This window comes from Salvelinus alpinus, chromosome 39, assembly GCF_045679555.1.
Source record: "Salvelinus alpinus chromosome 39, SLU_Salpinus.1, whole genome shotgun sequence".
NCBI lineage: Eukaryota > Metazoa > Chordata > Actinopteri > Salmoniformes > Salmonidae > Salvelinus > Salvelinus alpinus.
The window spans coordinates 7,367,541-7,392,894 of NC_092124.1; the positions used below are offsets into that span (position 1 = coordinate 7,367,541).

The 25,354-nt window shown below is 44.2% G+C and overlaps 2 protein-coding genes across 2 annotated transcripts; both read left to right on the forward strand.

Moving 5' to 3' along the window:
- Window positions 1-4,477: 4,477 nt before the first annotated feature.
- Window positions 4,478-8,301, forward strand: LOC139566722 (uncharacterized). The gene is made up of 3 exons (XM_071387991.1): window positions 4,478-5,067; window positions 5,465-5,595; window positions 5,803-8,301. The coding sequence occupies exons 1-3, from the start codon at window positions 4,785-4,787 to the stop codon at window positions 7,093-7,095; spliced, it is 1,707 nt and encodes a 568-aa protein (XP_071244092.1). The 5' UTR covers window positions 4,478-4,784; the 3' UTR covers window positions 7,096-8,301.
- Window positions 8,302-14,252: 5,951 nt separating this feature from the next.
- On the forward strand, window positions 14,253-21,849 carry LOC139566726 (uncharacterized). Its single transcript, XM_071388001.1, has 3 exons — window positions 14,253-14,886; window positions 16,679-16,809; window positions 16,999-21,849. The coding sequence occupies exons 1-3, from the start codon at window positions 14,610-14,612 to the stop codon at window positions 18,223-18,225; spliced, it is 1,635 nt and encodes a 544-aa protein (XP_071244102.1). The 5' UTR covers window positions 14,253-14,609; the 3' UTR covers window positions 18,226-21,849.
- The last annotated feature ends 3,505 nt before the right edge of the window (window positions 21,850-25,354 follow it).

Consider the following 25,354-nt stretch of genomic DNA (forward strand, 5'->3'; position numbering starts at 1 on the left):
ATTCCATATTAACTTTAAGACACTCCTCACCCACAACCTGGCCCCCTCCTACCTCTCTGACCTTCTCCTAGACTTTGCCCCCTCCCGCTCCCTCTGCTGGTCTCCCTCTACTTGTCACCCCCCTATTCGCCTCTCCACCATGGGTGCCTGGGCCTTCAGCTGCTGTGCGCCCAGCCTCTAGAATGCACTCCCCCCAACACATAGAACATTCTCATTCAAAAACGATATAAAAACACACCTCTTCAAGGATACCTATAGCATGTGTTATATGATTGTCCTACCCCCCCCAAAAAATAAATACTTGTGAAACGTTAACTGCCTACTAGCTCTCAAAAACACTAGCCGGCATTCAGTCTTCTCCCAACTACAATCCTGCTGATGCTGTGTTTTAACGTTTAGAAACCTCCATAATCATCGCTTGTGATTTGGCTTTCGAAAAATATGGCCCTTATCTTTCACAAGCAAGAAAGAATCCTTAAAATAAAAAAGATACACTTACTGTAGCATTTTTTTTACACAGATCCATACATGCTAGATAGCTAATAAGCACAGGTTGTCTTCAGTAAACAAGCGCTGTAACATTGAGATACGGCCGTGTGGGAACACTAACCCTATCATGGTGTGTATCAATTGAACCTTTAGTTTAAATGTTTTATTCTCGCTGATAAGGTCCTTATGCTTACAAAACCGTACCGCAAGTTTATGTTACGTTGTTGCCTTAGCTAGCTCTCCCAATCAACACCTGTGATTGCTTTATGCCTCGCTTTATGTCTCTATCAAATGTCAATATGCCTTGCACACTGTTGTTTAGGATAGTTATTGTCTTAGTTTACTGCGGAGCCCTTAGTCCCACTCAACATGCCTTAGATACCTCCTTTGTCCCACCTCCCACACATGTGATGACCTCACCCAGCATAACTAGCCCGTCCAGAGATGCAACCTCTCTTATCATCACTCGGTGCCTGGGTTTACCTCCACTGTACCCGCACCCCACCATACCCGTCTGTACATTATACCCTGAATCTATTCTACCACGCCCTGACATCTCTGTCCCCAACGCACTAGACGACCAGTTTTGATAGCCTTTAGCCGTACCCTCATCCTACGCCTCCTCTGTTCCTCGGGTGATGTGGAGGTTAACCCAGACCCTGCGTGTTCCCAGGCACTCTCATTTGTTGACTTCTGTAACCGAAAAAGCCTTGGTTTCATGCATGTTTACATCAGAAGCCTCCTCCCTAAGTTTGTTTTACTCACTGTTTTAGCACACTCCGCCAACCCTGATGTCCTTGCCGTGTCTGAATCCTGGCTAAGGAAGGCCACCAAAAAGTCTGAGATTTCCATCCCCAACTACAACATTTTCCGTCAAGATAGAACTGCCAAAGGGGGAGGAGTTGCAATCTACTGCAGAGATAGCCTGCAAAGTTCTGTCATACTTTCCAGGTCTATGCCCAAACAGTTTGAGCTTCTAATAAAATAAAAAAATCTCTCCAGAAATAAGTCTCTCACTGTTGCCGCCTGTTATAGACCCCCCATCAGCTCCCAGCTGTGCCCTGGACACCATATGTGAATTGATTGCACCCTATCTATCTTCAGAGTTCGTTCTGCTAGGTGACCTAAACTGGGATATGCTTAACACCCCGGCAGTCCTACAATCTAAGCTAGATGCTCTCAATCTCACACAAATTATCAAGGAACCCAGCAGGTACAACCCTAAATCCGTAAACATGGGCACCGTAATATATATTATCCTGACCAACTTGCCCTCCAAATACACCTCTGCTGTTTTCAATCAGGATCTCAGCGATCACCGCCTCATTGCCTGCATCCCCAGTCAAACGACCACCCCTCATCACTGTCAAACGCTCCCTAAAACACTTCTGCGAGCAGGCCTTTCTAATCAACCTGGCCCGGGTATCCTGGAAGGATATTGACCTCATCCCGTCAGTCAAGAATGCCTGGTCGTTCTTTAAAAGTAATTTCCTCACCATCTTAAATAAGCATGCCCCTTTCAAAAAATGTAGAACTAAGAACAGATATAGCCCTTGGTTCACTCCAGACCTGACTGCCCTCGACCAGCACAAAAACTTCCTGTGGAGGACTGCACTAGCATCGAATAGTCCCCCGCGATATGCAACTTTTCAGGGAAATCAGGAACCAATACACACAGTCAGTCAGGAAAGCAAAGGCTAGCTTTTTCAAACAGAAATTTGCATCCTGTAGCTCTAACTCCAAAAAGTTTTGGGACACTATACAGTCCATGGAGAATAAGAGCACCTCCTCCCAGCTGCCCACTGCACTGAGGCTAGGTAACACTGTCACCACCAATAAATCCACGATAATCGAGAATTTCAATAAGCATTTGTCTACGGGTGGCCATGCTTTCCTCCTGGCTACCCCAACCCCGGCCAACAGCTCCGCACCCCCCGCAGCTACTTGCCCAAGCCTCCCCAGCTTCTCCTTCACCCAAATCCAGATAGCAGATGTTCTGAAAGAGCTGCAAAACCTGGACCCGTACAAATCAGATGGGCTAGATAATCTGGACCCTCTCTTTCTAAAATTATCCACCGCCATTGTTGCAACCCCTATTACCAGTCTGTTCAACCTCTCTTTCGTATCGTCCGAGATCCCTAAAGATTGGAAAGCTGCCGCGGTCATCCCCCTCTTCAAAGGGGGTGACACTCTAGACCTAAACTGCTATAGACCTATATCCATCCTGCCCTGCCTTTCTAAAGTCTTCGAAAGCCAAGTTAATAAACAGATCACAGATCATTTCGAATCCCACTGTACCTTCTCCGCTGTGCAATCCGGTTTCCGAGCTGGTCACGGGTGCACCTCAGCCACGCTCAAGGTACTAAACGATATCATAACCGCCATCGATAAAAGACAGTACTGTGCAGCCATCTTCATCGACCTGGCCAAGGCTATCGACTCTGTCAGTCACCGTATCCTTATCGGCAGACTCAACAGCCTTGGTTTCTCAAATGACTGCCTCGCCTGGTTCACCAACTACTTCTCAGACAGAGTTCAGTGTGTCAAATCGGAGGGCCTGTTGTCCAGACCTCTGGCAGTCTCTATGGGGGTACCACAGGGTTCAATTCTCGTGCCGACTCTTTTCTCTGTATATATCAACTATGTCGCTCTTGCTGCGGGTGATTTCCTGATCCACCTCTACGCAGACGACACCATTCTGTATACATCTGGCCCTTCTTTGGACACTGTGTTAACTACCCTCCAGGCGAGCTTCAATGCCGTACAACACTCCTTCCGTGGCCTCCAACTGCTCTTAAACGCTAGTAAAACCAAATGCATGCTTTTCAACCGTTCGCTGCCCACACCTCCCCGCCCGACTAGCATCACTACTCTGGACGGTTCTGACTTAGAATATGTGGACAACTACAAATACCTAGATGTCTGGCTAGACTGTAAACTCTCCTTCCAGACTCATATTAAACATCTCCAATCCAAAATTAAATCTAGAATCGGCTTCCTATTTCACAACAAAGCCTCCTTCACTCACGCCGCCAAACATACCCTCGTAAAACTGACTATCTTACCGATCCTCGACTTCGGCAATGTCATTTACAAAATAGCTTCCAATACTCTACTCAGCAAACTGGATGCAGTCCATCACAGTGCCATCCGTTTTGTCACCAAAGCCCCTTATACCACCCACCACTGCGACCTGTATGCTCTAGTCGGCTGGCCCTCGCTATATATTCGTCGCCAGACCCACTGGCTCCAGGTCATCTATAAGTCTATGCTAGGTAAAGCTCCACCTTATCTCAGCTTACTGGTCACGATAACAACACCCACCCGTAGCACGTGCTCCAGCAGGTATATCTCACTGGTCGTCCCCAAAGCCAACACCTCCTTTGGCCGCCTTTCCTTCCAGTTCTCTGCTGCCAATGACTGGAACGAATTGCAAAAATCGCTGAAGCTGGAGACATATTTCTCTCACTTTCTTTTTCCCCCTATTGTGTTATTGACTGTATGCTTGTTTATTCCATGTGTAACTCTGTTGTTGTTTGTGTCGCACTGCTTTTCATTATCTTGGCCAGGTCGCAGTTGTAAATGAGAACTTGTTCTCAGCTAGCTTACCTGGTTAAATAAAGGTGAAGTAAAAATTAAAAAATTAAAAGATTGGGCGTCGGGGCTCTTAAAATAAACTTCCCCATACAGAAGACGCCTTAGTCCAATTACTTTTATGTGTAATGTCATGGAACTGAGAGTCATGATAAATGGCTAACTGCCTGCCAGACAAGTCAAAACAATTATGCTGGCTTGCTCAGCAATAAAGCAGATTTTAAAAATATATATATTTTGGATCTATTTATTTGGATCGATTCACCCTCATCTCTGAAATATTTTGGGTCGACCCACCTCGGATTCAAAACGGAATTGATTTTCAAAAAATGACGGGGTCCTATAGGTGTCGGATGGGAATTTCCCAGATCCAAGTGGCTTCAGATCTCAATTTCGGGATTCGAAAAATGTGCAATTCACACCCCGACCTGTGAACGGCAGCAATACCGCAACACTGCGTCTAGTATGTGGGAAACTCACACGAAGAAGTTAACGGACACGAACAGTGACCAAGAATAATTAACACGTTAGCCTTTTTATTGTTGTTATTTAAACGGTTATTAACACCCTGGAATTCAAAATGTGACTAATTTAACTGCAAAGTATCAAATACTTACCGCATGTAGTGTTTAATTCGCGTTGGAGACAGGACTTGGTTGATAGATGTTATCTAGGTAACGCTAGTTGTCGAGCTGCTAACAATGGCTAACTCTAACTGTTTGGTTTTTCACACTCAAATAGCCTCCATCATGGAGGTGCTAGCGAATGCAGCCGTGGCAGAGATCTGTAAACTCGTAGACGACGACTATGCAGTGTTTCGTTTAGAAATAACTCAAAGCCAGAAAGAAAACAGGGCATTACGGAGGAAACTACTGGAAGTTAAGGTGGCACGGGAGCGCGCAGAGAGGACCTTGCGAGAGCGCGTCCTTGCCAGTCGTCCCAGTAGTGTCAAGATCCTCGACCGATACAGAGGAATGGCGAGAGGTACATTTTACAGAATGCCAAGGCTGCCTGTCATTTATAGCGCAGTGCCTGTAGCCCCGTTCCCCTCTGCACATGTGTAGATTTGTTACCCAGAATTGGGTCTTGGTCAGTTTTTAGATAGCTAATCAGAGGAATTATTACATAATACTGTATGCATGTGAAAAGACACTATCATATTCTAACAAGATTCTTGATTTACTGCATTTCCTATTATTTACTCAATGAAAACAATATGATGCATGGAACATAATACATTGATCAATACATTGTATATCATTAAGTTATGAGAAGTATTACCTTACATCCTTGACAATTGTAGACAGTATCAATAGTGTACAATATAGTGTTGAACATTGACAGTACCGAACCACCTCTTTTACCCCAATCATTCTCTCAGGTGAAGGACATCTCACTGGAGGCCACAGGAGCTTTGTGAAGCCAGCGGGACGCAATACATGGAGAGATGACCAACCAATCACTGTTGGTGAGGGGAGTGGGACCTCAACCCAGCACGTTATCGTGATAGAGGTTAGTGGAATAGGGTTGCATTAAAAATAATTTTTGACTTTGTATATCAAATGTGACCATTTATTTCAGAAAGACTCCTCTCAGGTATTGACTTGCTTACATGTACGTCCTCATTTATCTTCCATAGTGGAGCTTGTGAGGCTTCACTACAACATTGTTATCCAATTCAACTCATATACCAGTAATAACCCTCTCTCTTCTTGTCAGTCTGCAGAGGCTGCAGGTCCTGGAGGATCATCTGTGGTCAAACAGGAGAGGACTGAAGGAGAGGAGGACCCACAACACAGCAGAGACATCGAGACTGGAGCAGCGGCTATACTAGTGCCCCCTGCAGCCACGGATCACCTATCCACTGCCGCGCCCCAGCCCAGGACGCGATGCAGCATGGTGGAGGTCAGTGGAACTCCGAACGCCGCCCTCAAGTCAGAGATGGACACAGAGACTTTAGTTGTAACACAGAGGCTTTTACACACAGGCCCAGCCCCAGAGAGACTGGGGCTGGGGAGACTGGGCTGTCCACTTGCTCCCGGATCAGAGTATTTACTTTACAGTAATCCGAGACTGAGGACTGTTCATTCCCATCGGGACTCAGATGACACGTTAGAGACTGGCAATGATCCGTCTTGTTCTTACTCTACAGAGGTGGACCGTGGCAACATGCCCTTGGATTTGGAGACACAGACTGATCTGTCTAGAGCGGACTGGAACCCCTACAGTAGTAGTGTATACTCTGAAGGGTGCCTAGATAAGAAAGGGGAGGTTATAGTGGTAGATGAAGTGACTGTGAAAGTGGAGGGCGACGCTCCTCTGGCATGGAATGTAGGCGAGACTCACTTAGGAGAAGGACACTCACATGGCAGAGATTTCTTAGATTACAGGGGAAGCTTAAAGACAAATCTAAATGTCCCGACTCACTCCCCTTTACATGCGTTCAGAGATCGCGACCCAGTGTCCACATCAATGGCACCTTCCGATTCGCATGGCCGCGTCTTTTTCGATCAGGTATTGAACTCAAACGACAGGGCTAGAGCTGAGACTCGGGGAGGGGGAGCAACATCAGGCAATAGTAAAGAGAAACAGTTCCTCTGCATGTTCTGTAACAAAGGCTTCAGCTGCCCTCAGAAGGTGGAGATCCACCAGAGGGTCCACACAGGTGTGAAACCCTTCAGTTGTACCCAGTGTCACATGCACTTTGCCCTGGCTGGCAACCTGAAGAGACACCAGATGGTCCACACAGGGGAGAAACCCTTCAGATGCCCCCAGTGTGAGAAGAGGTTCTCCCAGGCTGGTGACCTGAAGAGACATCAGAGGGTCCACACAGGGGAGAAACCCTTCAGCTGTACCCAGTGTCACATGCGATTCGCCCTGGCTGGCAACCTGAAGATGCACCTGAAGGTCCACACGGGAGAAAAACCGTTTGCCTGTACACACTGCGAGAAGAGGTTCTCCGAGAGGAGCTACCTCAGTATACACCAGCAGAAAAAACATTCCACTCAATAACATAGAAAGTAACCATTCCACACGATATCCTTTGACGTTTAGATGAAAACCTGCACAAAGACAAATAAATTGATTTTGTTGTCAGCGGAAAAGATCCACAGATTCATTTGGAATAACGAGTGTAACAGATTTCAGTGTTGAATATTGCATCCAGGCATTGTGTGATATACACTGAGTGTATGAAACATTAAGAACACCTTCCTAATATTGAGTCGTATCACCCCCTTTTGCCCTCAGCACAGACATGTTGACTCCAGTGCCTCCCACATTTGTGTCAAGTTCCTTTGTGGTGGACCATTCTTGATACACGGGAAAATGTTGAGCGTGAAAAACCCAGCAGCGTTGCAGTTCTTGACACAAACCAGTGCCCCTACTACCATCCCCCGTTTTAAAGGCGCTTAAATCTTTTCTCTTGCCCATTAACCCTCAATGGCACACATACACAATCCCTATCTCAATTGCCTCGAGGCTTAAAATTCCTTTAACCGGTCTCCTCCCCTTCATCGACACTGATTGAAGTGGATTTAACAAGTTACAACAATAAGGGATCATAGTTTTCAGCTGGATTCACCTGGTCAGTCTATCATGGAAAGAGCATAATGTTCATGTTTTTTTACACTCGTTGTATGAAGCCTAAAATGTCTGTTACATATTGTGTTTGTACTGTGTAGGCCAGTGGTCACCAATCGTTCGATCGACTTGTCAATCTCCAAGGCATTTCTAGTCGATCGCCAAACATCTCTGTATAAAGCCTTGTGTTCCTATTTTTTTTAAATTGGTCTCGGGCTGTTGGTGATAGGTACAGCCAATTCAGCTGCCCTGCGCGCCGGGTAGGCAAACTGTTGCCATTTCATGTGTCTGAAGGTACAACCTCTGCCTTCCCGGTGGGCCTGGAGAGGAAATCAAGTGCACTATGCTACCGCTGGCCAATCATATTGCTCAGATGACCGAATCTGCAGTAACCTAGCAGGCATAAAAGAAAGCTACTGCAAAATTGTTACTGTGAAATTTCAAAACCATGACTAGAGAGAGACTGTTAACGAATACAGCAAAGAGCTGCTGTTTTTATGTTTAAGTTCTTACTCAGCACTCTCAACACTTTGTATTTCACACTTTTATAAACCATAAAATGTGCGTTCTTCCTATTTCCATTCAGCGCTACAACAAGCAGTGCAGCAGTAATGAATGAGTAGGAAAGTGTATCTACAGGCTTGTGTTGTTGTTATTATTAGCGGCTTGGGTCTTTTTTAATATCAAGGAATATTTCACTTTCTCTGTTCATAACATGAATTTGTGCACAAGGCAGAAATAATGCGGTGCGACTTGAGTTTCGCCATCAGCTGGAAGACGGTGTCCCTTTTTGGTCAGTGTCAGTGGAGGAAAGGGAGAGCGGAGGGATGTTGAGAGACGGACCCTCAGTCTGTGCTGCTCTCTCCCTCCGCTGAGACTGACCATCAGATGCAGGCACCATCAGCCCAGCACAAAATAAAAAGCCAATTATTTAAATGTATGCTCACTCAGCTGTCCCTCACAAGTAATACAACAATGGATCTATTACCACTGTGATCATATAGCCTACCTCAAATTTTGAAATATAATTACAAAAAATGTCCCGAACAACAATGCATTGGTAGGTAAATTCAAGCAAAGCCAGTATGCGGTGATAATGTATTGGGCCTATAGCTTACTGCACAAACCTCATTGCTACAGTACTGTTTTTAATTGGTTAATGTTGCATATGCTTACATTTAAGTCATGTTATTAAGAAAATCAGAGCGGTAGATCTCGACATGCATTTTGACTCAAAGTGATCTTGACTCAGAATAGGTTGGTGACCACTGGTGTAGGCTATATGATGTTCACAAATGCCTATTTCATTACTTCCATTCAACTACTTTATTTCCCCCCCCCAAAAAAACTCCCTAGTCCTTGCCGATGATAAGCATACCCATAACATCAAGCAGCCACCACCATGCTTGAAAATATGAAGAGTGGTACTCAGTGATGTGTTGTTGGATTTGCCCCAAACTAAACGCTTTGTATTCAGGACAAAAAGTGCATTTCTTTGCCAATTTTTTTGCAGTATTACTGAAGTGCCATGTTGCTAACAGGATGTATGTTTTGGACTATTTGTTTTTCTGTACAAGCTTTCTTCTTTTCGCTCTGTCATTTAGGTTAATATTATGGATTAACTAAAATGTAGCCTGTTTGGCCCGCCTTTTCCTGTAGTCCATGATCAGCTCCTTTGCCTTGCTCACATTGAGGGAGAGGTTGTTGTCCTGGCACCACACTACCAGTTCTTTGACCTCCTCCCTATAGGCTGGAGGGGACTAAACACCCCTGAGGGGCCATAGTGTTGAGGATCAGCGTGGCAGACGTGTTGTTGCCTACCCTTACCACCTGGGGGCGGCCCATCAGGAAGTCCAGGATCCAGTTGCAGAGGGAGGTGTTTAGTCCCAGGGTCCTTAGCTTAGTGATGTTCTTCGTGGGCACTATGGTGTTGAACGCTGAGCTGTAGTCAATGAACATCATTCTCACATAGGTGTTCCTTTTGTCCAGGTGGGAAAGGGCAGTGTGGAGTGCAATTGAGATTGCGCCATCTGTGGATCTGTTGGGGTGATATGAGAATTGGAGTGGGTCTAGGGTATCCGGGAGGATGCTGTTGATGTGAGCCATGACCAGCCTTTCAAAGCACTTCATGGCTACCGACGTGAGCGCTACGTGTGGTAATCATTTAGGCAGGTTACCTTCGCTTCCTTGGGCACAGGGACTATGGTGGTGAAGACACTGATCAATAGATTTCTCTGTCAATTCCTCCACCCACCATGCACTCTTTAAATAGCCTACCTCCGTGTCAGTGAAGGGCTGTTAAGTTAAAACCAAGACTCGAATTGAGAGGGTATAACATAGGCCTACCTTTTTATTAAAGAAAATTGTGAAAAACACAGGCCTACCCCTTAGCTTAAGATTTTGAAGAAAATGAAACCGATCCGATTATATAAAGTGATCTATAACAGCGCTTGGGTCCGTGATGCTTTAAGCTAGAAACAAACTATGAAATACCCGGGAAAGACGTGACTCCGATATATATGGCGATATCATTGTTTCGTTTCTTTGACATTGAGGCTGAGCTACAACCTATAGCCGAGGAGAGAAAACATTTACTATGCTTTGGAAGTAATCTAATTATTTCACTATCAATTGATTAATATTCCTTTTCTGTACAACAGAAGCTGTTCAAACCCAGACAGCTTTTAGGGGAACACTTGTGACCTTTTGTTGGGTTAAGCCACAGAAGAAGAGTCGCCAGCAGTTAAAGCTTACATTTTCTTAGTCGGTAGACCTCCTCTGGGCTGGAAAGGTATAGGCCTAACTTTTTAAAGTACCATGCTCAGATTCCTAATGATGTCACAAATTAAATGATTTGCAAACGGACAGTTTTGTTGCAAACAAAACACACTGATTTGGCATTGGAGAAATATGATAAGATGAACACATCTCTGTCCATTCTTAGCCTGTAATTTCGCTAATTTGTTTGGTATAAAAACATTATTACAATATGTAAAAGGACATAGAATTGCATGACATTTCAATTTCTCTGACCTGCAAATATGATGATAGATTCATGCAATGCTTTTACTATAAAAGGAGATCTTCCCACCCCTACTCTTGTCTACGGTGGTCTGCGAACCCACAACCTTCTGGCCCGCAGCCCTTTGCGCTATCAAAGTTCCTGCGTTGCCATGTAATGCTTACAGGACGAAGAACAGTTTGTAAAACTGCATATCTAAGGCTCTGGTCTGTCCAAGAAGTGAGGATAAATGGTAGCTTTGTTATCTGCTATCCACTTATTATTTTGGGTATAGCCGAGAGTCACTTATTTTAATTTAAGCGTTCAGGTAGGGTTTAGGTCAAATATATTTTGCTGAAGGGAGGGCCATACATTTTCATTTCAGAGGTCCGATTTTGAATACTGTTCACTCCCTAAAGTTACTGACTGAACCGAGAAATAACTGCTAATTCTGTTTTTATACTAACTGGTTACCATGGTGAATAATCCAATAATTATTGGTAGGACACATGAAAGGAAACAGAGTTTACCGGAATCTCTACATTAAAAATACTATCAGATCAATAAAATGTCCTTGTAGGTCTAATAGAAAAACACCACATAGGATAATATAGGTTATATTGGCTCAGAACAGGGCAGCACGGCTGGCCCTTGGATGTACACAGAGAGCTAACATGAATAACATGCATGTCAATCTCTCCTGGCTGAAAGTGTAGGAGAGATTGACCTCATCACTACTTGTATTTGTGAGAGGTATTGACATGTTGAATGCATCGAGCTGTCTGTTTGAACTACTGGCACACAGCTCAGACATCCATGCATACCCCACAAGACATGCCACCAGAGATCTCTAAACAGCCCCCAAGTCCAGAACAGACTATGGGAGGCGCACAGTACTACATAGAGCCATGACTACATGGAACTCTATTCCACATCAAGTAACTGACGCAAGCAGTAAAATTAGATTTTTTCAAAAAACGGATTAAAATGCACCTTATGGAACAGCGGGGACTGTGAAGCTACACAAACATAGACACATACACACACAATAACACAGCGCATCCGGGATATTATTCAGACCCCTTGACTTTTTCCTCATTTTGTTACGTTAGCCTTATTCTAAAATGGATTAAATTATATTTCTCATCAACCTACAGACCTACAACCTACACACAATACCCCATAGAAAAAATCTAATTTACATAAGTATTCAGACCCTTTGATATGGAATTCGACATTGAGCTCAGGTGCATCCTGTTTCCATTAATCATCCTTGAGATGTTTTTACAACTTGATTGGAGTGTACCGGTGGTGCAGCGGTCTAAGGCACTGCATCTCAGTGCTTGAGGCGTCACTAGACACCCTGCTTTGAATCCAGGCTGTATCACAGCCGGCCGTGGTTGGGAGTCCCATAGGGCGGCGCACAATTGGCCCAGCGTAGTCCGGGTTTGGCCGTCATTGTAAATAAGAATTTGTTCTTAACTGACTTGCCTAGTTCAATAAAGGTTCAAAAATATATATATAGAATCTATTGATTGGACATGACTTGGAAAGGCACACACCTGCCTATATAGGGTCCCACAGTTGACAGTGCATGTCACAGCAAAAACCAAGCCATGAGGTCCAAGGAATTGTCTGTAGAGCTCCGAGACAGGATTTTGTCGAGGCACAGATCTGGGGAAGGGTACCAAAACATTTCTGCAGCATTGAAAGTCCCCAAGAATACAGTGGCCTCCATCATTCTTAAATGGAAGTTTAGAACCTTCCTAGAGCTGGCCGCCCGGTTGAACTGAGCAATCGGGGGAGAAGGGCCTTGGTCAGGGAGGTGACCAAGAATCCGATGGTCACTCTGACAGAGCTCCACAGTTCATTTGTGGAGATGGGAGAACCTTCCAGAAGGACAACCATCTCTACAGCACTCCACCAATCAGTGGCCAAACGGAAGCCACTCCTCAGTAAAAGGCCCTGGACAGCCCTCTTGGAGTTTGCCAAAAGGCACCTAAAGACTATCAGACCATGAGAAACAAGATTCTCTAGTCTGATGAAACCAAGATTCAACTCTTTGGCCTGAATGCCAAGCGTCACGTCTGGAGGAAATCTGGCACCATCCCTACGGTGAAGCATGGTCGTGGCAGCGACATGCAGTGGGGATATTTTTCAGCGGCACAGACTGGGAGACTAGACAGGATCGAGGGAAAGATGAATGGAGCGAAGTACAGAGAGATCCTTGATGAAAACCTGCTCCAGAGTGCTCAGGCTGGGGCGAAGGTTCACCTTCCAACAGGACAACAACCCTAAGCACACAGCCAAGACAACGCAAGAATGGCTTCGGGACAAGTCTCTGAATGTCCTTGAGTGGCCCAGCCAGAGCCCGGACTTGAACATCTCTGGAGAGATCTGAAAATAGCTGTGCAGCGACGCTCCCCATCCAATCTGACAGAGCTTGAGAGGATCTGCAGAGAAGAAGGGGAGAAACTCCCCAAATACAGGTGTGCCAAGCTTATAGCATCATACCCAAGAAGACTCAAGGCTGTAATCGCTGCCAAAGGTGCTTCAACAAAGGACTGAGTAAAAGCAACATTTTCTAAAAACCTGTTTTTGCTTTCATTATGGGGTATTGTGTGTAGATTCATGAGGGGAAAAAACAATTGAATACATTTTAGAATAAGGCTGTAATGTAAGAAAATTTGGAAAAAGTCGAGGGGTCTGAATATTTTCCAAATGCACTGTATGCACTATACACACACGTACACATGGATTTTGTGTTGTAGATATGTGGTAGTGGAGTAGGGATCTGAGGGCACACACTTAGTGTGTTGTGAAATCTGTTATGAATGTATTGTAATGTTTTTAAAATTGTATAACTGCCTTAATTTTGCTGGATCCATAATAAATTCAAATATCATAGAAATCAAAAGCTATTTCCATGTGAAAATGTTATTGCATCACTGGTTTTGTTGGTAGGCCACTGATAGGACCACATTATGTTCAAATAGCCAGAATAGCCTATTGGATAGTCTAAAACTTCAACTTGAAGTTTGTACAGCACTGTAAATGCACGCAGGAAGCTCCACAGAATTCTCACAACATTCTAGTTTACGTCCCCACAAACTGAAATTTGCTCAGTGCCACCCAAGATATTAAGGGAACTGTGGTACCAGCTCATGTTGGGGAAATGAAGCAGCAGATAAGGTAGCTCTGAAGAGGGGGGTAAATGTGGTGGTCCCATTAGGGGGGATGGAATGTTGGAGCATCATAGCAGAGGGGTTGACCCAGGAGTGGCAACGTGAGTGGGAGAGAAGAGGAGGGCAGTTTTTCTCTATCCAGAATTCTGTGAGGAAGGTATGTGGGGAGTGAAATGAGGGATACGGTTTTGTTGACAAGGCTGAGGTTGGGTCATTGTGGATTGGGAAGTGGGTTATTGTTAGTGAGGAAGGTGGCGAGGTAGAGATTGAAGTATGTCATGCTATATTGCTGGTGGTATGCTGAGGATAGGACATTTTTCTGTGAGCTGACTAACCGCATTTTTGCTTGTAACAATTTTGAGCTCAAATGATAAGCAAAGCGAAATACCAAGGAAGCTGTTGTCGTTTCTCTATTCCACCGGCCTGCACCTACTGGTGTGAGGCTATTATTCATTCGCATTCCGACCTGCGAAAGACAGCAATTCACAGTACACCTTCTAGTTTGCCGGAAACGCCGAAGAAGACAGCGGATAGTCTGCTGGAAACTCACAGGAAGAAAAATAAGTAAACGGAAGTGAAGTGACCAAGAACAATTTCCACGTTAGCGTTATTGTTATTTAGACGTTTATTAAAACCCTGGAACTTAAAATGACTAATTTAACTGCATATCATCACATACTTACCGCATGTAATGTCTAATTCGGGTTAAGGAATTGGTTGATAGATGTTATCTAGGTAACGCTAGCTAGCTGCTAACAATGGCTAACTATATGGTTTTTCACACTCAAATAGCCTCCATCATGGAGGTGCTAGCGAATGCAGCCGTGGCAGAGATCTGTAAACTCGTAGACGACGACTATGCAGTGTTTCGTTTGGAAATAACTCAAAGCCAGAAAGAAAACAGGGCATTGCGGAGGAAACTACTGGAACTGAAGGTGGCACGGGAGCGCGCAGAGAGAACAACACGAGAGCGAATCCTCGCCAGTCGTCCCAGTAGTGTCAAGATCATTGACCGATACAGAGGAATTGCAAGAGGTACATTTTGCGGAAGGCGGAGGCTGCGCGGCCTGTCGCCCTGTTCAACGCTGCATGTGTTCAGTTGTGTTACCCAGAATTGGGTCTTGGTCAGTTTTTGGAAAATATGCAATAATTCGCCTGATTGGTATAGACACTATCACATTCGAATCAGGTTCTTGATTTACTGCATTTCTTATGATTTACTGAATGAAAACATTGTGATGCATGGCATTTAATAGATTGATTTATGAATAAACTCTGCAACAACAAAAAAAACGTCCCTTTTTCAGGACCCTGTATTTCAAAGATAATTTGTAAAAATCCAAATAACCTCACAGATCTTCATTGTAAAGGGTTTAAACACTGTTTCACATGCTTTAAAAAAAATGAACCATAAACAATTAATGAGCATGCACCTGTGGAACGGTCGTTAAGACACTAACAGCTTACAGACGGTAGGCAATTAAGCTCACAGTTATGAAAACTTAGGACACTAAAGAGGCCTTTCTACTGACTCTGAAAAACACCAAAAGAAAGATGCCCAGGGTCCCAGCTCATCTGTGTGAACATGCCTTAGGCATGAGGACGACAGATGTGGCCAGGGCAATAAATTGCAATAAATTACTGTGAGATGCCTAAGACAGCGCTACAGGGAGACAGGATGGGCAGCTGGTCGTCCTCGCAGTGGCAGACACCCGCACACCTGCGGGACAGGTACAGGACGGCAACAACAACTGCCCGAGTTACACCAGGAACGCACAATCACTCCATCAGTGCTCAGACTGTGCGCAATATGCGGAGAGAGGCTGGACTGAGAGCTTGTAGGCCTGTTGTAAGGCAGGTCCTGACCTGACATCACCGGCAACAACGTCGCCTATGGGTACAAACCCACCGTCGCTGGACCAGACAGGACTGGCAAAAAGTGCTCTTCACTGAAGAGTCGCGGTTCTGTCACCAGGGGTGATGCTCGGATTCGCGTTTATTGTTGAAGGAATGAGCGTTACACCGAGGCCTGTACTCTGAAGCGGGATCGATTTGGAGGTGGAGGGTCTGTCATAGTCTGGGGCGGTGTGTCACAGCATCATCGGACTGAGCTTGTCATTGCAGGCAATCTCAACGCTGTGCGTTACAGGGAAGACATCCTCCTCCCTCATGTGGTACCCTTCCTGCAGGCTCATCCTGACATGACCCTCCAGCATAACAATGCCACCAGCCATACTGCTCGTTCTGTGCGTGATTTCCTGAAAGACAGGAATGTCAGTGTTCTGCCATGGCCAGCGAAGAGCCCGGATCTCAATCCCATTGAGCACGTCTAGGACCTGTTGGATCGGAGGGTGAGGGCTAGGGCCATTCCCCCCAGAAAAGTCCGGGAACTTGCAGGTGCCTTGGTGGAAGAGTGAGGTAACATCTCACAGCAAGAACTGGCAAATCTGGTGCAGTCTATGAGGAGAAGATGCACTGCAGTACTTAATGCAGCTGGTGGCCACACCAGATACTGATTGTTACTTTTGATTTTGACCCCCCCTTTGTTCAGGGATACATTTTTCCAGGTCTGTGGAACTTGTTCAGTTTGTCTCAGTTGTTGAATCTTGTTATGTTCATATAAATATTTACACATGTTAAGTTTTCTGAAAGTAAACGCAGTTGACAGTGTGAGGACATCTCTTCTTTTGTTGAGTTTAGTATATCAAGAAGTTATATGGATTTTACTTGACATCTTTGCCATTTCTGTGTCAATAGTGTACAATATACCATTGAGCATTGACAGTACCTAACCTAACCACCTCTTTTTCCCCAATCACGCTCTCAGGTGAAGAACATCTCACTGGAGGCCACAGGAGCTTTGTGAAGCCAGTGGGACACAATACATTGAGAGATGATAAACCAATCACTGTTGATGAGGGGAGTGGAACCTCAAACCAGCACATTATCATGATAGAGGTCAGTGTAATAGTGTTATGTTAAAATGTGTTACTTTGTAAATCAAATGTGGCCTGTTTATTTCAGAAAGGCACCCCTCAGCTATTCACTGTCTTAGATGTATATCCTCATTTATCTGCCATAAGAAAGTTTATTAGACTTCCCTATGACATCAACTCATGTACCGGTAATAACCTCCTTTCGTGTCAGTCTGCAGAGGTTGCAGGTCTTGGGGTCAAGCACGAGAGGTCTGAAGGAGAGGAGGACCCACGGCACAGCAGAGACATCCAGACTGGAGAGACTGGACCAATCCTTGTAGCCACGGAGGACCCCACCACCACCCCAGCGCAGCCTAGGATCAGAAGCAGCATCCCGGAGGTCAGTGGAAGGCCAGACGCCGTCCTCAAGTCAGAGACAGACACCAAGACTTTAACTGTAACACAAAGGCATTTACACACAGAGACACTGGGGCTGGGGAGGCTGGGCTGTCCTCCTGCTCCCATCTCAGAGTATTTACTTTACGATAACCCGAGCCCGATTCATTCCCATCGAGACTCAGGTGACGAGACTGGCAATGAACCGTCTTGTTCTTACACTACAGAGATGGACCCTGGCATGCCCTTGGGTTTAGAGACACAAACTGGTCCATCTAGAGGTGACTGGAACCGGTACAGTAGTAGTGTATACTCTGAAGGGTGCCTAGATAAGAAAGGGGAGGGTCTGATCGTAGATGATGTGAAAGTGGAGGGCGACGTTCCTCCCACATGGAATGCACATAGTCATCTAGGAGACGGACTATCACAGGGCAGAGATTTCTTAGACAACAGGGAAAGCTTAAAGACAAATCTAAACTCCCCTTTACAGGCGTTCAGGGATCGCGACCCAGTGTCCACGTCGATGGGGCCTTCTGATTCACACGGCCACGTCCTTTTCGATCAGGTATTGAACTCAAAAGACCGGGCTAGAGCCCAGGCTCAGGAAGGGGGAGCCACATCAGGCAATAGTAAAGAGAAAAGGTTCCTCTGCATGTTCTGTAACAAAGGCTTCAGTTGCTCCCAGAAGGTGGAGATCCACCAGAGGGTCCACACAGGGGAGAAACCCTTCAGCTGTACCCAGTGTCACATGCGCTTCGCAGAGGCTGGCAACCTGAAGAGGCACCAGAGGGTCCACACAGGGGTGAAACCCTTTAGCTGTACCCAGTGTCACATGCCATTCGCCCAGGCTGGCAGCCTGAAGAGACACCAGAGGGTCCACACAGGGGAGAAACCCTTTAGCTGCCCTCAGTGTGCGAAGAGGTTCTCACGCCAGCACCAGCTTAAGATCCACCTGAAGGTCCACACAGGAGAGAGGCCATTTACCTGTACGCACTGCGGGAAGAGGTTCTCAGAGAGGAGCTGCCTCAGGATACACCAGCAGAAAAACCATTCCACTGTATAAAATAGGAAGTAACCATTCCACCCAATATCTGACGTTTAGATCAAACCCTGATTTTAAAGACAAACTGGAATTTTCATTGTTGTCAACAAAAAAGACCCACAGAGGCATTAGGAATCACGAGAGTAACAGATTTCGGCTTTTAATATTCCTGGGTAGAATATTGCATCCAGACATTGTGTAAAATACAGTATACGGCAGTAAATACAGTGCCTTCAGAAAGTATTCACACCCCTTGACTTTTTCCACATTTTTTGTTACAAAGTGGGATATAAAATGGATTTAATTGTGCTTTTTTGTCAATGATCTACACAAAATGGAATTTCTTACATTTGTTTAAAAAAAGAAAAATAACACTATCTTTATTAGAATAGTATTCAACTCTCCGAGTCAATACATGTTTAGCATCACCTTTGGCAGCGATTATAGCTGTAAGCACTTTCCACACCTGGATTGTGCAACATTTGCCCATTTATTCTTCTAGCTCTGTCAAATTGGTTGTTGATCATTGCTAGACAACAATTTCAGGTCCTTAGCTCCATTATGTTATTTTTTTTAAACCTGATCAACTCCCCAGTCCTTAACGATTACAAGAAGACATAAGCCTAGGAAGAGTAGTGTGAATATTGTATATATTTTTTTATAATTTGATTGTTTCTTTTTGCATTTTTATCTTTTAGTTTTGGCTGCTCTAGGGTTAGATATCTATATCCTGTGGTCTTGACTCTTAGATTTGCAGGATCGTGATGAAGTATTTTGGCTTGATAGCTAGCTGGCTGTTTTGAGTCAAATAATTTGGCTTTTTGTTTTATCTGTTTGGAAATTTTACAACAAGGACTGCGTGCTGTGTCCAGAGGTAACAGAGGAAGTTCAGGGAAAGCTCCTAACCAAGGGGTTGAGTACTTAGTGGCAAGAAAAAGTTTGTTAACCCTTTGGAAATACCTGGATTCCTGCATAAATTGGTAATAAAATTTGATCTGATCTTCATCTATGTCACAACAATAGACAAACTGTCTGCTTAAACTAATAACACACAAACAATGATACGTTTTCATGTCTTTGAGCACATTCACAGTGCAGGGTGGGAAAAGTATGTGATGCCTTGGATTTAATAACTGGTTGACCCTCCTTTGGCAGCTATAACCTCAACCGAACGTTTTCTGTAGTTGCGGATCAGACTGGCAAAACGGTCAGGAGGAATTTTGCACCATTCCTCTTTACAAAACTATTTCAGTTCAGCAATATTCTTGCGATGTCTGGTGTGAACTGCTCTCTTGAGGCCATGACACAGCATCTCAATCGGGTTGAGGTCAGGACTCAGACTGGGCCACTCCAGAAAGCATATTTTCTGTGTTGAAGCAATTCTGTTGTTGATTTACTTCTGTGTTTTGGGTCGCTGTCCTGTTGGGTCACCCAAATTCTGTTTAGCTTCAATTGGCAGACAGATAGCCTAGCATTCTCCTGCAAAATGTCTTGATAAACTTGGGAATTAATTTTTCCATTAATGATAGCAAGCTGTCCAGGACCTGAGGCAGCCCCAAACCATGATGCTCCCTCCACCATACTTTACAGTTGGGATGAGGTTTTGATGTTGGTGTGCTGTGCCTTTTTCTCCACACATAGTGTTGTGTGTTCCTTCCAAACAACTCAACTGTAGTTTCATCTGTCCACAGAATATTTTGCCAGTAGCACTGTGGAACATCCAGGTGCACTTTTGCAAACTTCAGACGTGCAGCAATGTTTTTTTTTGACAGCAGGGACTTCTTCCGGGGTGTCCTCCCATGAACACCATTCTTGTTTAGTATTTTACGTATCGTAGACTCGTCAACAGAGATGTTAGCATGGTTCCAGAGATTTTCTGTAAGTCTTTAGCTGACACTATAATTCTTCTTAACCTCATTGAGCATTCTGCGCTGTGCTCTTGCAGTCATCTTTGCAGGACGGTCACTCCTAGGGAGAGTAGCAACAGTGCTGAACTTTCTCAATTTATAGACAATTTGTCTTAACGTGGACTGATGAACATCAAGGCTTTTGTAATCCTTTCCAGCTTTATGCAAGTCACATTTTTTAAATCTTAAGTCTTCTGAGATCTCTTTTGTTCGAGGCATGGTTCACATCAGGCAATGCTTCTTGTGAATAGCAAACTCAAATTTTGTGAGTTTTTTTTATAGGGCAGGGCCGCTCTAACCAACATCTCCAATCACGTCTCATTGATTTGACTCCAGGTTAGCGGACTCCTGACTCCAATTAGCTTTTGGAGAAGTCATTAGCCTCGGGGTTCACATACTTTTCCCAACCTACACTGAACGTTTAAATGTTGTTTTCAATATAGACACAAAAAATACAATAATTTGTGTTATTAGTTTAAGCACACTGTTTATTGTTGTGACTTAGATGAAGATCAGAAAATTTGATGACTAATTTATTCAGAAATCCAGGTAATTCCAAAGGGTTCACATACTTTTTCTTGCCACTAGCAGAGAAAGTTCAGGGAATGCGTCTAACCACTGCCAAGATGTGGCTTTTCGTGCACTTTTCAGCAGCGGTGGCATCACCCAGGTGGGTGCTACATTCCTGGCAATGGAGGACCAGTACCAGAGAAGCGGCTCCAATGGAGTGACTGACCATTCAGAGAAGCAGGTGCGGTGGGCTGCTGAAGAGCTCCGGGCCTGTTTTTTTTTCAGACTGTCTTTGTTTCACCTTGGCTGTCCCCTCTACTGAACCTCCACTGCCTTTCCACTGACCCTAAAGCCCAAACTGCCTCAACTTCATCCCAAGCTGCCTGAAGCTTTCAATCTCGATAATTTACGTTTGTTTGTTTTACCATTTATACACTTTGAGTCTTTGAAAAGCACTATACTAGTTCAAAAATGTATATACATGTTAATGTTTGTAAATTGTTTTAACCATTTATTTAAGAGGACCACAATGGAAATACGTTTTCAAACTTGTCATCCTCGATTACTTTAAAATGCATTATCCAGATGCGTGGTTGAATGGATTTAAATGATCAAATAAATCTATAACATGATGCAGCCACCACTATGCTTGAAAAGATGGAGAGTAGTACTCACTAATGTGCTGTATTGGATTTGCCCCAAACATAACACTGTATTCAGGAAAAAATGAATTGCTTTGACACATTTTTTGCAGTATTACTTTAGTGCCTTGTTGCAAACGGGAGCCATGTTTTTTGTTCTATACAGGCTTCCTTCTTTTCACTGTGCCAATTAGGTTAGTATTGTGGTGTAATTACAATGTTGTTGATCCATCCTCCGTTTTACTATCACAACCATTAAACTCTAACTCTTTTAAAGTCACCATTGGCCTCGTGAAATCCCTGAGGGGCTGAGTTAGGAAAGATGCCTGTATCTTTGTAGTGACTGGACGTATTGATTCACCATCCAATGTATATACTGTATTTTATACCATCCATTGCATCTTGCCTATGCCACTCGCTCATCGCTCATCCATATATTTATATTCCATCCCTTAGATGTGTGTATTAGATAGTTGTGGAATTGTTAGGTATTACTGCACTGTCGGAACTAGAAGCACAAGCATTTTGCTACACTCGCAATAACATCTGCTAACCATGTGTATGTGACCAATAAAATTTGATTTGAAGTGTAATGAATAACTTCACCATGCCCAAAGGGATATTCAATGTTTGCTTTTTAAAATGTTTCTAATTTAATTTTACATCTACCAATCGGTGCCCTTCTTCGCGAGGCATTGGAAAACCTCCCTGGTCTTTATGGTTGAATATGTGTTTGAAATTCACTGCTCAACTGAGACATATTACAGATACTTATGTGGGGTACAGAGATGAGGTAGTCATTCAAAAACCATGTTGAACACTTATTAAGCACATTTTTACTCCTGAACTTATTTAGGCTTGCCATAACAAAAGGGTTGAATACTTATTGACTCAGGACATTTCACCTATTCAGATTCTAATGAATGTGTTAGTGTGTAAGCCAGTGACAAAAAAATGATAATCTAAATTTAGTCAAATTTAAATTCAGGCTGTAACACAACAAAATGTGGAGAAAGTCAAGAGGTGTGAATACATTCAGAAGGCACTGTAAGCCTAAAAAAAGTTTACATGTATCTATATCTAAAGCAATGTCATCTAATTAAGCAAGAAAAAACAAAGAATGAATAGTGGACTCAGTGATATGTTTGAAATTTAAGTTTATTTATTGTTGAAATCGTTTGAATTCAACCGCAATGACAGTAGTTGTCATTCATTCACAATAGTTGTATCCAATACAGAAATAAAAATATATAATAAACTGGGTACCCAATAAAAAATAACATTTGAGAGCACTCAATTATCTCGGTTCCTATCAGAGATGAGGCGACGATGATGATTGTGGCGGCTGCAGATCAGGGGTATTCAACCCTTACCCTACGAGGTCTGGAGTCTGCTGGTTTTGTTCTAACTGATAATTATTTGGACCCACCTGGTCTGCCAGGTCTAAATCAGTCTCTGATTTGAGAGGAACAATAAAAACAAGCAAGTGGAAGTGATGCCAGTTAGCACAGAATAGGCTCTAGGGGTTGCCAACAAACTCCAAATCCATCAAATTATTGTATAGAATTTAGGGACTGTCTTGTTTTTGTGAAAACGTTGTCTAAAATAGCATGGCTACATATACAGTAAGTGTGATGCACGTGACATCATGGGAACTTTGAGAAGAAAAAAAACACTTTATATCGGAGTTGTCTCTTCAAATTCGAGACGGTCTATTCATGAGGCTAGCATAACATCTCACTCTCTATTGCATTGAATCAAGGCGGTTGACGTGAGATTCAACTCTTACCCTACGAGGTCGGCCTAAAAACGGCATTCTCCTTATGTAGGCTACCATGACGGTCCCACCTGGGCGAAAACATTGCAGCCTAAATGTAATTATACTCTGTTAATTACATGCTTCAAATTATGATGAAAAGCCAGGAGTCTCACGAGCATTCATAACTGAATGTTTATGATGCAAATCAAAAAGGCGACACTTTGTGAAAACTCGACAGTTGTCCATTTTGCGCGCCTCTTATCCCCGCGACCCAGTATTTTACCCCTTGTGCGTGATATTAGGGCTATATACTCCAGTATAACATGGTGCAGCCAAGCGCCATGATATGTTTATGTTAACAATTGTACATGACTCATCAGAGGGAAAAAGGTTTGGAAGCCCATTCCCACCGCCCCCAGAAAATAACAAATGTATACTGTCTTTTTTTATTAAATCTACATTTCGAAATAGTATAGAATATATATATATATACAGTTGAAGTCGGAAGTTTACATACACCTTAGCCAAATACATTTAAACTCAGTTTTTCACAATTCCTGACATTTAATCCTAGTAAAAAGTCCCTGTTTTAGGTCAGTTAGGATCACCACTTTATTTTAAGAATGTGAAATGTCAGAATAATAGTAGAGAGAATTATTTATTTCAGCTTTTATTTCTTTCATCACATTCCCGAGTGGGTCAGACGTTTACAATCAAATGTATTTATATAGCCCTTCTTACATCAGCTGATATCTCAAAGTGCTGTACAGAGACCCAGCCTAAAACCCCAAACAGCAAGCAATGCAGGTGCAGAAGCACGCTGGCTAGGAAAAACTCCCTAGAAAGGCCAAAACCTAGGAAGAAACCTAGAGAGGAACCAGGCTATGAGGGGTGGCCAGTCCTCTTCTGGCTGTGCCGGGTGGAGATTATAACAGAACATGGCCAAGATGTTCAAATGTTCATAAATGACCAGCATGGTCAAATAATAATAATTATAGTAGTTGTCGAGGGTGCAGCAAGTCAGCACCTCAGGAGTAAATGTCAGTTGGCTTTTCATAGCCGATCTATGAAGATCATTAAGAGTATCTCTACCGCTCCTGCTGTCTCTAGAGAGTTGAAAACAGCAGGGCTGGGACAGGTAGCACGTCCGTGAACATGTCAGGGTTCCATAGCCGCAGGCAGAACAGTTGAAACTGGAGCAGCAGCACGGCCAGGTGGACTGGGGACAGCAAGGAGTCATCATGCCAGGTAGTCCTGAGGCATGGTCCCAGGGCTCAGGTCCTCCGAGAGAGAGAAAGAAAGAAAGAGAATTAGAGAGAGCATACTTAATTAAATTCACACAGGACACTGGATAAGACAGGAGAAGTACTCCAGATATAACAAACTGACCCTAGCCCCCCGACACATAAACTACTGCAGCATAAATACTGGAGGCTGAGACAGGAGGGGTCAGGAGACACTGCGGCCCCATCCGATGATACCCTCGGACAGGGCCAAACAGGAAGGATATAATCCCACCCACTTTGCCAAAGCACAGCCCCCACACCACTAGAGGGATATCTTCAACCACCAACTTACCATCCTGAGACAAGGCCGAGTATAGCCCACAAAGATCTCCGCCACGGCACAACCCAAGGGGGGGCGCCAACCCAGACAGGAAGATCACGTCAGTGACTCAACCCACTCAAGTGACGCACCCCTCCTAGGGACGGCATGAAAGAGCACCAGTAAGCCAATGACTCAGCGCCTGTAATAGGGTTAGAGGCAGAGAATCCCAGTGGAGAGAGGGGAACCGGCCAGGCAGAGACAGCAAGGGCGGTTCGTTGCTCCAGAGCCTTTCCGTTCACCTTCACACTCCTGGGCCAGACTACACTCAATCATATGACCCACTGAAGAGATGAGTCTTCAGTAAAGACTTAAAGGTTGAGACCGAGTCTGCGTCTCTCACATGGGTAGGCAGACCATTCAATAAAAATGGAGCTCTATAGGAGAAAGCCCTGCCTCCAGCTGTTTGCTTAGAAATTCTAGGGACAATTAGGAGGCCTGCGTCTTGTGGCCGTAGCGTAAGGTGTAGGTATGTACGGCAGGACCAAATCGGAAAGATAGGTAGGAGCAAGCCCATGTAATGCTTTGTCGGTTAGCAGTAAAACCTTGAAATCAGCCCTTGCCTTAACAGGAAGCCAGTGTAGGGAGGCTAGCACTGGAGTAATATGATAATTTTTTGGGGGTTCTAGTCAGGATTCTAGCAGCCGTATTTAGCACTAACTGAAGTTTATTTAGTGCTTTATCCAGGTAGCCGGAAAGTAGAGCATTGCAGTAGTCTAACCTAGAAG

Excerpts from the sequence above, each read along its gene's own strand:
- LOC139566722 (XM_071387991.1), top strand. The coding sequence starts at position 4,785 with ATGGCTAACTCTAACTGTTTGGTTTTTCACACTCAAATAGCCTCCATC. Across the intron at positions 5,068-5,464 it reads ATACAGAGGAATGGCGAGAG|GTGAAGGACATCTCACTGGA; the intron begins GTACATTTTACA and ends TCATTCTCTCAG. Across the intron at positions 5,596-5,802 it reads AGCACGTTATCGTGATAGAG|TCTGCAGAGGCTGCAGGTCC; the intron begins GTTAGTGGAATA and ends TCTTCTTGTCAG.
- LOC139566726 (XM_071388001.1), top strand. The coding sequence starts at position 14,610 with ATGGCTAACTATATGGTTTTTCACACTCAAATAGCCTCCATCATGGAG. Across the intron at positions 14,887-16,678 it reads ATACAGAGGAATTGCAAGAG|GTGAAGAACATCTCACTGGA; the intron begins GTACATTTTGCG and ends TCACGCTCTCAG. Across the intron at positions 16,810-16,998 it reads AGCACATTATCATGATAGAG|TCTGCAGAGGTTGCAGGTCT; the intron begins GTCAGTGTAATA and ends CTTTCGTGTCAG.